Here is a 13,307-nt window from a genome sequence, read left to right as displayed (position 1 = left end):
TCGACGTCAAGGCTGGTTAGTGTCCCGCCATGTCCTGCCAGTTATCAGTGAAGGCATTAACCCACTGACTGTGTACCTGTTGGCGTGTGAAGTATCTTTGATTTTTGTATCAGTCACTCACTGGTCCCTCCTGTCAACCACCAGAGCATCGTGCCGAGCGCGGCGCAGTACACTCCTGTTTCAGACAGGGCCTAATAGAGATATTACTCCCAACACACCGCACTGTCACTTAATTAATTGAATGTGTGTTGCCATCGGAGTGATTGCATCACAACAGTGCTGTAAGGGGTGACATGCTCAGCTAATGCACTGGGAACATGTGCCTTTTGATTGATCATCCAGGCAGTTGGCAGATGGGCCTCACCCCACGTTATCCGCACTGATGCAGAACACAGCTGAATATTTTTTGTTGTTGTTTTCTGTTGTTGTTGTTGTTATTGTGGGTTGTCTCCAGTTTTGTATGTTTACGTGTGCGTGTGTTGTGTGTGTGTGTGTGTGTGTGTGTGTGCACGTGCACAAGGCTGCTTGGCATGTGTTTCTCAGATGCACCGGCTCCATTGTCCCCAGTCATCCCTCTCTCTCCAGATGTAATGTTGACTGTTGTCAGAAAATGCTGTTATTTCTCCTCCTATTCTGCACCTCTGTCGCTCGCTCACTCACTCGCACACCACACTAACGCGCACACACGAACACTCTTTTTATTGTCTGCCTGCCATGATCACCCCATCACACTCTTCTTTTTTTCTATTTTTGAATTCCAACCATTTTGTATCTCTATCTTTTGTTTTTCCCTCCCGCTCTCTGCTCTCCCCTGTTCTCCTCATTGCTTTTCTATCTCCCTTCTTCTTCTGTGACTCCTCTAGCTTTTCTTTTCTTTTTTTTTCCAATTCTCCTTGGTTCTCCTTCCTTCTCCCCTTTTCTTTCTCCTCTCCTTACCTTTTTCTACCCCCTCCTCCTTCACCTCTCTCTCTCTCTCTCTCTCTCTCTCTCTCTCTCTCTCTCTCTCTCTCTCTCTCTCTCTCTCTCTCTCTCTCTCTCCGCTCTCTCCTCTCTCTCTCTCTCTCTCTCTCTCTCTCTCTCTCTCTCTCTCTCTCCCTCTCCCAGTGAAAGGCTGAGAATACCCAAGGGAGCTGATGCAATTAAAATGCTAATCCTGTCTGTCTACAGAGAGAGGGGAGGGAGGGGGAGGAGGAGGGGGGGGTGACAGCATGAGGGATTGCGGCTCACATGGAGAACTCGACTGAAATGGAGAACAGAGGGGGAGAGACGGGGGTAGAGGGGGGCTGGGGGGGGGGGGGGGTGCTCAGAAAAGAGAGGGAGAGAAGGGGGGGTGGAGAGTAGAAGAGAAAAGGGAGGGAGGTGGTTTGGTGGTGGGAGAGAGAGCAGAGTGAAAAGGGGATGCTAGCAGAAAGGGTTTGGGGTGGGGGGAGGGGGTTTGGTGAGGGAAAGAAAGAAAGAAAGAAAGAAAGGGTGAGTATACATGCATTGAGCAAGGAGAGGGATAGCTTTGATACATGAGAGAGAGGGAGGGAGGGAGGGAGAGAGAGAGAGAGATGGAAGGGGCAGGCAGAGCGGGAGGGAGTAAGCGGAAAAGAAATGGAGACCATGCATTTAAAAATACAGAACGAAAGAGATAGCTTTGAGATGCATAGAGGGGGAGAGAGAGAGGGAGAGAGCTAGGGATAGGAGAAGGAGAGCGAGAGGAGGAGGAGAAAGAGACAGAGACGGGGATAGCGTAGCGTAGCGTAGGGCTGAGCGTGTGTGCTGTGCTGTGCTGTGTGGCGACTAGAGCAGAGCAGAGCTGAGCCGTGATGGACTGTGTCTCCAGTAATGCACTGAAAAACAGGGGCCATTAATACTCCGCTCCCAGCACCGAGCCACTCCGCCATTAATACACTCGCTCTTGGCACCACACACACACACACGCACAGATACGCATACACACACACGCGCGCGCACACACACACACACACACACACACACACACACACACACACACACACACACACAAGCATAGACATACACACACACACACGCCACACACCAGTTCAGCTCTGTCTGCACTTAACACGTCTACCTGCTTCTCCACCTGCGCCAGGCAGCGCAACACAAAGGGGGGGCCACCCGCTGCCTGCTGCTACCAACCAACACATCACACCGCCATCACCACCATCGCTACTGTCGCTGGTCTCCCTAGCTCTCTCTCTAGCTAGCTCCGTAGCTCTCTCTCACTGTAGTGCTCTCTCTATCTCTCTGTAGCTCTCTCTCTCTCTCTCTCTCTCTCTCTCTCTCTCTCTCTCTCTCTCTAGCTCTCTCTCTCTCTCTCTCTCTCTCTCTCTCTCTCTCTCTCTCTCTCTCTCTCTCTCTCTCTCTCTCTCTCTCTCTCTCTCTCTCTCACACGCTCTCTCTCTCTCAGTCTCTCTCACTCTTGCTCTTGCTCTCTCTTTTGCCTGTTTGGAGGGAGAGGGGGATGATTATGGATTCAGTCAAAACCCAGCCGGTTACCCTGAATATTTTATGGAGTAGCTCTCCTGTTCCCTCCTGCCTGGGCTGTGCTGTGCAGTGCAGTGCATACCACACTGACTAACCCACTGCTGGCTTGCTGGCTGGACGTGTTGCAGTGTCAGTTGGGGGTTGTGGGGGTGTGGAGTGGAGGGAGGAAGGCGGATGTGTGCACATTCGTTGCGCTCACTCTGGTTTCGTCTGTAAAGGTGGCCTAAACAGTGTCTCTCCATTTTTTTTTCACCTTGTCGTTTTTTTTTTTTTCATCTTGTGTGGGGGAAGGGGGGTGGACAGACAGCAGCAGACCCAACAGGCTGTGATCTGGTCCTCTGTTGGCTTCAGTGAGAATTCCAGAGCCTGACATTTAAAGTGCTTTAAGGGGCCGTGAAGGAGCAACGTGAGGATTTTTATGCGCCGGCCCCGGCCGCAGCTCAAGCCACCGTAGTAGTGTGTTAAATGGAGAGGAACCGCCGTTGGTTTAACAGATGCGGCACATTAAAATGTACATTAACTCATCAGCATGTTGCTGTGTTTATATTAATGAACTATGTTAATTACCATGATTTAGCGGGTCGGCTTTTATGAATTACCTCAGAAACGTGTGAGGGCGCCTTATGCGCGCGCGCGCAGCCGCAGGCACGCACAAACACACACACACACACACACACACACACACAGTGCATATGCACACATATGCACACGCACACATATGCACACGCACACATTTAGCCAGGTGCCTAAATAGAAACATGAGCCTGAACACACACATACACACAGAATATAACCAACACATTTTAACATCAAATGCTGTTCCCATTTGTACTTTATTGCTAAATGTTTTTTTTTTATTATCATTTGATTTCCCTTTTTTTTCTTAACCCTGCCTGAAAAGCGCTTAGGGGCCTTATCAGTGTGAACAGAGAGCGAGGGCACCAAAAGACACTAAAGAGACTTCAGACACATTCTCTTCAATCAAGCTGTTAACCCTGTGACTACGCCGTGTGTTTATGTGTCGTTATTAGCTTTTCACTGCTTAATTGGTGTAATTGGAGACTATCAGCGCTGCGTTGGGAGACGACAGCAGCAGAAGGGGGAGGAGGAGGAGGAGTGAGGGAGGTGGGAGGGAGGGTAGTGTAGAGGAGCTTGTGGGTGGGTGTCTTTGCTGGGGTCGGGTGTTTGGTGTTGGTGTTTGTGTTTGTGTTTGGTTAAGGGGCTGGATAAGTGGGGATGTGTTGCTGCCTGACCTGAGTGGCTCTGGCCCCTGTTGTGTTGGGAGTGTGATTGCGGGTGATGGGTCACGCCATGCTGCTGCTGCTGCTGCTGCTGGTCGACTCGACTCTTACTACAGCTCACAGGCTGCTGTGCTGTCGCCCCCTTTTTCAAGTGTTGCAGGCACAGAGACAGGAAACGCTTAGTCTGGAGCGAGGGAAGGAGAGAGGGAAACGGTGAGCGAGAGAGAGAGAGAATGAGAGCGGCTCTGAGACAGGCACTGCTAAAGCTCCTGCCAGAACCTGCACTCATCTCTGCCAAGCTCATTCTAGCGCTTTATGCACACACACACACACACACACACACACACACACACACACACACACACACACACTGTTACGAGTCATACAATACAGGCCGATTCTTGTTTTGAAAGGATTTACATTACTCACCTCAACTGGAAATGGTACAGATGTACTAGTTAGTTTGCGGCCAGTTTTGAGAGGACTGCGGAGCCTTAAAACCAGAGAGAGAAAGAGAGGGAGGGAGGGATGGGCAAATCGGGGTCATTAGTTCAGTCGGCTGGGTCTGCCGCATTCCTTAGCTGTGAGAGGGAGAGCAACAGAGAGCAGGAATGTGACTCCGTGAGCAAGAGAGAGAGAGAGAGATGGGGGGTGAAGACCTGAGAAACGGAGAGAAAGAGAGGGAGAGAGGACATGTAGGAAAGAGTAGAGTGGCGCTTGGGGAAAGAGAAGGAGTGTGCAGAGTAAGTGAAGAAGACTAACTTTGTTACTAAAAAAGTGGGGAAAGTAAGAAAAGAAAGTGGGGAGGACCGTAGAGGGGGAATGAAAGAAAGGAGGATAGGGGGTGTAGATTCGGAGTGCAAGGGGATGGGAGGGAACAAGACCCAAAAAAGGCAGCAGGGGAAAGAGGGAAAACTTTTTTTCTCTTTCCTTTCGTTAGTTCTTTCTTCTGTCTCTCCAAGTCAGAAGTGAGCTGGATGGCGAGGAGGAGAGGAGTATAGTTTGTAGGCCAGTGAAGGAGGTCTTGGAAGAGAGAAGAGCGTATTGAGGTGAACATGAAGGGAAAAGCTCCCACTCCCAACAAGAGACGGGGAGAAGAAGAAGAAAAAAAGAAAACCTCTGCTTACATCTGCTCTGACTCCCTTTGTAGATGTTGCCCCCCTCGCTTTTTAGCAGTGAGCGAGCAGTTGAAACTGCCTAGAGAGCTTTGGCAAGTGTGTTGTATTTTTGGAATTCATTCATTGGTGAAACAATGGAGCCCTTGTCTGAGGCACTGAGGCGCTGTGCTTATTTATCTCCTGCCCTACAGAAAGCGTGGGGTGCGTTAAGGCGGCGAGATTTAATGTCTTAATGCACTGCGTGTCCACAGGGTTTTTAGTGTGCCACTCTTGCCACCACACCCCATTTCTTTTCCCTCCTTTAATGCTGCAGCAATTGTGGGGGTAAAATGAATTTATAAAAACAAAAAGCGGAAAAACATAAAACAGTTTGCCGATAACTTCAGCCTGCTGCATTTCAGATGGTGAAGGGGTCCTTTTTTATCAAGTTATGGCAAGTTGGCAGAAAACAGTGGCTGTGTTTTAATGTACCGTACCGTACTGTACTGCCCCCTGCATAAGGTTATTGGGAGATGTGGGGTAGCAGTGGGGAGAAGAGTGGGTAGTGATCTAATTTGGACGCATTAGCCAATCATTAACACAGTGGTGAGGACAGCATTAAAACAAAGCAGCAGGCCCAGAAATGCTGCACACTCCACATTATAGGATATATATATATATATAGTATAGAACAGGGGAGGCATGGACACTTGGAGAGTCTTTGTATGGTATTTGATATAGATAGATGCATTTACTGGTTATAGATGCACTTACTGGTTGTATAGATGATGCATTTACTGCATTTAATGTTTTGAGGTTTCTGAATGCCTTGAATTTTACAAGCTAGGCATAGCAAAACTTCTACGTTTGCTGTCAAGGGCAATGCTCTGCAGATTGTTTTAATGTCTGAAAATATAACGTAAAGCCATTATTTCGTATCTTGTCAGGTCCTGAGTAATTGTGTGGCACTGAGCCTTCCAAGAGTATATATATATATATACAGTCACTGACATTTTATAAATTCCCAACCATATTTTTTCCCACTTTGCAGTGCGTTGAGACACATTTTTTTATTCGTTTCCTTTTCAGTATCATAAAAAAATACTGAGCTTCTTTCTTTATCCCACCAGTGCTTGTGTCATTACAGTCCCCGCTGTCCTAAATCTACTTTTTAGTTACAGTAGAGATGTGTTGCTGTGGTCCCCCATGTTCGCCATGGGGCTGTCCCATATAGCAGAGTCATGGGCTCTGGAGGAGCTAGTGCGCAGCAGACAGGGCTCTGAAATGTCTGTCTGTCTGTCTGTCTGTCTGTCTGTCTGTCTGTCCTGGACCGCACTCTGCCTTCACTCGGGAAGAGTGCTGCAAATACAGTACAATGTTCATAGTCAAACACAACGCAAAGCTTTCATACTTCAATTTTTATTGTACAAGATGATCTTGGAAAACACCCAAATCTATCACTCTCTGCTTCTTTGCTCAAAGTCCCCTCTTACCTGTTTCCATGACAAACCAGACAACACTACGCCCAAATTTAACCTTTTATTAATTATAAATTATTACTTGGCAAAAAATAATCTCCCTTAAATTTTATCATCATGGTTATCAATACCTTTATGAATGTACATGGGAACCAAAATATATTTTAATTTGATTTTGGTTATCTTTTGGGATGTGTTATTGGGATTCTGTAATTAAAATATAATTTTGTTAGTTACAACCTCATTTCACCTCACCCCAACATTGTCCTCACCCCCTGTGATCTCTTGCACCCACCTACTAGGGGGTTGCCCAAACTCTAGTTTTAGAACCCACGCTCTAAAATGTCTGTCTTGGACCACGTTATGTCTCTTCACCCTGGGAAAAGTGCTGCAAATGTACAGTACATATTCATAGTCGTTGGCCGCAGCCCTGCAATCTTTTAGTCTTTCCCCTGGAGCAGCATAACTTAATGTGTTCACATTATGATCACGTCTAAGTGGAATAGACAGTTAGATTTTATGTTGCTAATTTCAAATTAAGTGTTGTAATGGCAGCTGTGATGGCTGCTAAGGGTTCCCGGCTAGTTCAGGACACTCCTAAGGCCGGAAGAAAACAAATGAGAGTTTTGCGGATACGACCCCGAATTCAGATCCTTAAAGAAAATGACTTCTATTTTTTTTACCCAGTTTCATTAAAATTCTGTAGCCATTTTCTCTTACTCTGCTAGAGGCTGTATAGATAGAAATGGCCAATAACACCCCAGACCTACACCTTACTGATGGAGGTTAAACATATCAGCTCTACTATCAAACGGCCTACTGGATTTGTGAAAAATCTCCTTTAAATGTAAAAAAAAGAGCACCTTTGGGGTGCATTGGGGTTTGCACAGTTGGTATAGATATCACAGTCCCAAAAAGCAGAAACCATATTTTTATACCTTGCAAGCAAATTTGTGAATATTTGAATATTTTTAGGCCAGTCCTAGACCTAGTTCAGCAGTGCATGAGTTGTATTACAGCATGTAGAAGACACTTTACACCACATGCAATGGTGTGTGAGAGTCGAGAGAGTGAGCGAACGAACAAGAGAGAGAGATGAGCTTCTGGCCAGAACCTGACAGAGGTCCTGTTTTAATACACTGGTAGAGTGTGGTGGCTGTAGGCGGTACTTATGGCTGCTCTTGCTCGTAGTGACAGCACATGCACTCCTATTACTGCTCTCATGCCTCATGCATTACTCTCACTCCTCCTGGCTGCTGGGGGAGGTCTGCCTGCGAGGCACTCTGCTGACCCCTGCTGTTTGAAAGCGGTACTGTGTGTTGATGGATTTCTCTCCATGCACCATATCTATACATGGTTTCAAAATGTTTGTTTCCCCCCTGGCTGCGCGACCCTAGTTGCGCACAACTCCACCTCTGATTGTTGGAAATCGCTGTCGGTCAAAAAAAAATAGCTCACGTGGTTGGCTGCCAGTGTCTTGGCCCTCCTCGCAACATTGTGTTTATAAACACAGTGAACCCATGTACAGCCTGGCAAGCCAGACTAAATGTGAATATCGGAAGATTGTTGTTTTTCAAATCGTGTCGGTGCCTATAGGCCAACGCTCTGACCAAAACCCTGCCCGATTTGTATCCAAAGATTCAAAACAAATCTCCTGCGTTGTGATTGTTACGCCAGTTTCAGTTTGTTGTTGTCTTGCTGTTGTCTCCACAGTCCTCAGTCCTCCGCTGCGTTCAGGAGGCGGACCCGTTTTCACTAATTCACGATGTTTATTGTGCAAGTGTTTCACTATTTTCACTAATTCACTGTGTTTTTGTGCTTGTTGTCATTGTGTCTCCACAGTCCTCAGTATCCGCGGCGTGCAGGAGGAGGACCCCCCGGATCCCCAGATCATGCGTCTGGACAACATGCTGCTGGCGGAGGGTGTGTCCGGACCGGAGAAGGGCGGCGGGTCGGCGGCCGCGGCCGCAGCTGCAGCAGCGGCGGGAGGATCCCCCAACGACGGCAGCATCGAGCACTCTGACTACCGCGCCAAGCTGGCCCAGATCCGCCAGATCTACCACTGCGAGCTGGAGAAGTACGAGCAGGTAAAGAAGAAACACTCGCTCAATACTCTCAATACTGTAATAATGGCCTAACGCCATGGCCTAACGGTAGGGCACTGGGTTACTACGCTGGCGACCCGGGTTCAATTCCAGTCTGGGCGATCCTTCCCCGTCTCTCTCCCCACTCATTTCCTGACTCTCCTCCACTGTCCTGTCAAAAATCAATGCAAATAACCCTAACAAAAAAGAGAAAATGTAATAATGTGTTCATGAAAATGTATAAAATATCAAGAGCCACCATATGCGGATACTGTTAAAGGATGATGCTCGGCGCTTAGCAGAGCAGTCCACACAGACAAGACACCCGCAGCGGTGGCAGCAGCTCAGACATCTGATATCGCTTCGCCTGCTCTGAATTGGATGCCCTTACTGGCATATCAAAGAATAGCGCCTCTCCCCTTACAACGATTCTGTATTGACTGTGGTAGCTTGTGTTGCACGTTACGAGCAGGTAGGACACTGTGTGCTTGGACAGACAGACAGACAGACAGACAGACTGAGAGGCAGGTAAGCAGCCGAGCCGCTCGCACACAGTGTGATATCTGTCACTGCTACGGCAAGTTGGGGTGCCTTACTTAGCATATCAAGGCACAGCACCTCTCTCCAATTACTAGGATTTTGTATCGGCTCTGCTGTGCATGTAGTCAGTGCTGCAGTTATGTGAACAGGTGAGGCACCAGGTGCGCGATGCGAACAGAGAGGGGGTGAAACAGAGTGCCACTCCGCCACTGCTCAGCACATATGCAGAACAGTGACTACAAGAAATGCTTAGCTGTGCTTAAAAATAGCAACCGGCTCCGGTTGTGGCATTTCGAGCAGTGATTTGTCGTCGCACCTACTACTGCTGCTGTGCTCGTGCTGTTTCGCAGAAATCGTCAGTAGTTTTCTGCGCCGTGAGTGTGAAATGTATGCATTATGCAGCCAAATGAATTTTGTGCTGCTTGACCTCGGTCGCGTCTCTGACGCTTCACTGTAACACGTCAAGTTAAATGATGAGATTTCCGGAAGAGATTTTCCATTAGGCTGTCTTTTTAAATCTCACTGTGACCTTCAGACATGAAAAGTGATGCGATTTCTCTCCCCTCACTAAAAGTGCAATGCGAGAGTTAATCTGTTATAAGTTTGCCCCGATATGTGATTAAGTGGGGTCCATGGCAGCGGCAATTAGTTATACACAACTTCTGCAAAAGCCAGAGTTCAGCAGGAAAAGGAAATTGGTGGATCAGCACCACATTTCAAATCCAGTGCACGACTCTGTGTTGGAACCCACAGCCAACTAAACGATTACATTAAACGATATTACGCGTTTCTCACCTTTCCAATTGTAACAACACTGTCCCCTGCCTCAGAGAGTGGGCTTGCAGGATCTGTTCTCTGCATGGGCTTAGCCTGATTATCATCGACTTTCAAATCTCTTCGAGACTTGGTCTGACCAAGAGCATAACAATTAACATTTCCCAAACGGCATGGTTTGCTACTGGTTGTTTGCTTCCCGACAAAGTGGGAGAAGTTTCCGATTTTTCAGGAGCTCAGAAACAATATTTGTATTGCTCCTGGCCTGACTAGAAGCAACCCTGAAGGTGTTGCGTCACTAGGAAGGCTCTGCCTGGCTAGCATGGGCTTAGAGTTCTTATGTAATGTGCCATTTGCGAGGGGCTTTGCTCTGTAACCCACCCCTCTACTCTCTGCTCTGTCCGCTGTGAATTTCGGTCTGCCCCATGAGTATGGGGGCTTCTCCGTAACCAAGCTCTCTGCAATTTGCTTTCCCTCCTGTCCATGGTCTGTGGATTTTGGGCTGCCCATGTCATGAAAGGCTTCTCCACTTCCCTCCCGCTCCTCTCTACCCCAGTGCTCTCTCCCTGCAGGCATGCACTCAGTGCACCAACGGGCTGTGAATTTTTTGAGAGGCTCGCCATGTGTAAGGGACTCCTCCATAACCCACGTCTCTGCTCTGTGCTCTCTTCCCTCACCTCCCCTCTCCTCTCCTCTCCTCTCCTCTCCTCTCCTCTCCTCTCCTCTCCTCTCCTCTCCTCTCCCTCTCCTCTCCTCTCCTCTCCTCTCCTCTCCCTCTCCTCTCCTCTCCTCTCTCCATTCCTCCCCTCTCTCCTCTCCTCTCCTCTCCCTCTCCTCACCCCCCTCCTCTGCTCTGCTCTGCTCTGCTCTCCTTTCCTCTCCTCTCCCCTCTCCTCCCCTCTCCTCCCCTCTCCTCTCCTCTCCTCTCCTCTCTCCTCCCCTCTCCTCTCTCCACAGGCGTGCAGTGAGTTCACCAACCACGTGATGAACCTGCTGCGGGAGCAGTCCCGTACGCGGCCCATCTCGCCCAAGGAGATCGAGCGCATGGTGAGCATCATCCACCGCAAGTTCAGCTCCATACAGATGCAGCTCAAGCAGAGCACCTGCGAGGCCGTCATGATCCTGCGCTCACGCTTCCTCGACGCCAGGTACATATATGTGTGTGCGTGCGTGCGTGTGCGTGCATGTGCGTGCGCTCCAGTGTTTTTGTCTCTTACTCTGTGTGTGTCTGTGTGTGTGTGCGTGTGTGCGTGCGTGCGTGCGTGCGTGCGTGCGTGCGTGCGTGCACGCGCGCCTTTCTGCGTGTATGCAGAGGAGAAAGGGGATTTGACTTGAAATAAAATCCTTTGGGAGATTTTTTTTTTCTCCTTGCACTTCTCCGGGATGTTGTAGACAGAACCATTTTTAAAGCCGTTTCAAGTTTTTGAGTCTGAATATATTTGAATTGCAGCAGCTTATTTTCTGGATTTTGCTGTGGCTTTTCACAGATTATATATTTTATGGACTCCACTTCATGGTTTCCTCTGTCTCAGAAATGCTCCTATCAGACATGTACCTCCCCCTGAAGTATCTTTTTTTCCCCCTCCTCAAATGTCTTTTCAGGCGTAAAAGACGCAACTTCAACAAACAGGCGACTGAGGTGCTGAACGAGTACTTCTATTCGCACCTGTCCAACCCCTACCCCAGTGAAGAGGCCAAGGAGGAGCTGGCTAAGAAGTGCGGCATCACCGTCTCTCAGGTAAGAAGGCTAGGGTTGACCCTACCGTGGCCTAACGGTAAGGCACTGGTCTACCATGCGGCCCTTCCCAGTCTCTCTCTCTCTCTCTCTCTCTCTCTCTCTCTCTCTCTCTCTCTCTCTCTCTCTCTCTCTCTCTCTCTCTCTCTCTCTCTCTCTCTCTCTCTCTCTCTCTCTCTCTCTCTCTCCCCCCCCTCTTGCTTCACCACCTTCACTGTCCTATCATAAATAAAGCCCGCTAAGCCCATCACATTTCGGCTTACATTGCCCATGGGAACCCCGGTTCGAGTCCGGCCGGTGTCATTTCCCAATCCCACCCCATCCCTCTGTCTCTATGAGTAGTAAGTTTTGTAGCTAGAAATGTCCATTTCTGGAAATTCAAATTGCAGAACAATGGAGAAGATCCCCCTTTTCGTGTATGAAAAGTGCAATTTTCTCAGTCATAATGAATACTCAGAATTTGATGGTGATGGGTCTAATTTTGTGTGCCATTACTAACAGATATTTTTGGGTGCTTTCCCTCTGAAATTGGGCAACACACTTTATCAGGACCACTGGACTTGTCGGCATGCGCCCTGCCACAATCACCCAACCAGAACATTGGGAGTCTTATCATGTTGTTGCCCAGGCAACATTGCTGAAGAAATTACCCCATGTGACTCATACCCTTCAACTGTATCGTACACACACACACACACACACACACACACACACACACACACACACACACTACTGTTGGCAACACATCCTCATGGACTCGGGTCTTTTTCTTCCTTGTCTGCAGGTTTCTAATTGGTTTGGCAACAAGAGAATTCGGTACAAGAAGAACATTGGTAAGTTCCAGGAGGAAGCGAACCTGTACGCGGTAAAAACAGCAGTGGACGCTGCCAATGTGTCAGCGCAAGCGAGCCAGGCTAACTCTCCGGCGACGCCCAACTCAGGTACTGACACCTCCCCTCAGCCTCCCCCTCCCCCCCCACCACCATCAGCAAACACACACACACACACCCACCCCAACCCCAACCCCAACCCCAACCCTGCCTACATCCAGTCATGTAGCTAGGTCCACATGCATGGTACACTGGCCCCGCAGAGGGCAGAGATAGCTTTGTGTGGAGTTTCTCATTTGTCCGGTGCCTTGCATGCAATTTTTAACAGCATACAAACTGCCACCACACGTGCGTACACACACACACATGCTAACATCACCATTCCACATTCACACTCATGAACACTCAACCTTCATCTGTCCCCTTGTCCTAACTGTTCTTTTTTTTTTTAACAACTTTTTTTTGTGAGCGAGACTGATTTTGTGCACATGGATGATTGATTTTATTTTGTTTTTATGACGCTAGGTAGGTCTGCTATTATTTGTTGCCTTTTGCCTTCATAATTAGCACAGTATGTTCAACTTGGTGTGTGTGAGATGCACTCTTGGACATGTTGAGCAGAGCGTCAGCCAAAAAAATCTAAGGGGGACTAAAAAACAACCACCCGAAAATGTGCCTTGCTGTGTGTGATGATGCTGATATGCAATAGAAACAGGCAGTGACACTAATCTCCCTGATTTATAGCCTCCTGTCGGAGACGTATTAAAGTTACTGATGTCGTCCCATTAATAAAAGTAGGGCCCCGGCTGCTAATGTTGTGCGTTATCCAGCCAGCTTCCTCTTCTCTTCTCAAAAGTGATGAGATTGGAAAGGGAACACATCCTTGATTTGGTCTTTTAGAACAATCTTTTGTAGTCGAGCAGCAGTTTGATCACAGATAACATTTATTTTTCTCCCGCACTATTCTTGTCAGGTTAACTGTTATTTGTTCCATCTTTTTTTCGTAACTAAACACTTTGTTTGTTTATTTTTTAC

At 48.1% G+C, this 13,307-nt stretch overlaps 1 protein-coding gene across 4 annotated transcripts in view; it reads left to right on the top strand.

Annotated features, from left to right (window-relative positions):
* The window catches only part of pbx4 (pre-B-cell leukemia transcription factor 4), a 50,297-nt gene that overhangs the window by 27,270 nt on the left and 9,720 nt on the right, over positions 1–13,307 (top strand). For 3 of the 4 annotated variants that reach the window (XM_063187565.1, XM_063187580.1, XM_063187556.1), the window contains 4 exons: positions 8,152–8,396; positions 10,665–10,855; positions 11,310–11,445; positions 12,227–12,383. In XM_063187565.1, the coding sequence (XP_063043635.1) occupies positions 8,152–8,396; positions 10,665–10,855; positions 11,310–11,445; positions 12,227–12,383 (729 nt within the window). The remainder of the gene's footprint in view (positions 1–8,151; positions 8,397–10,664; positions 10,856–11,309; positions 11,446–12,226; positions 12,384–13,307) is intronic. The other variant, XM_063187574.1, reaches the window with a different exon arrangement.

The sequence above is a fragment of the Engraulis encrasicolus genome, chromosome 2 (assembly GCF_034702125.1).
Source record: "Engraulis encrasicolus isolate BLACKSEA-1 chromosome 2, IST_EnEncr_1.0, whole genome shotgun sequence".
NCBI lineage: Eukaryota > Metazoa > Chordata > Actinopteri > Clupeiformes > Engraulidae > Engraulis > Engraulis encrasicolus.
This window is presented reverse-complemented; position numbering and strand designations above follow the sequence as displayed.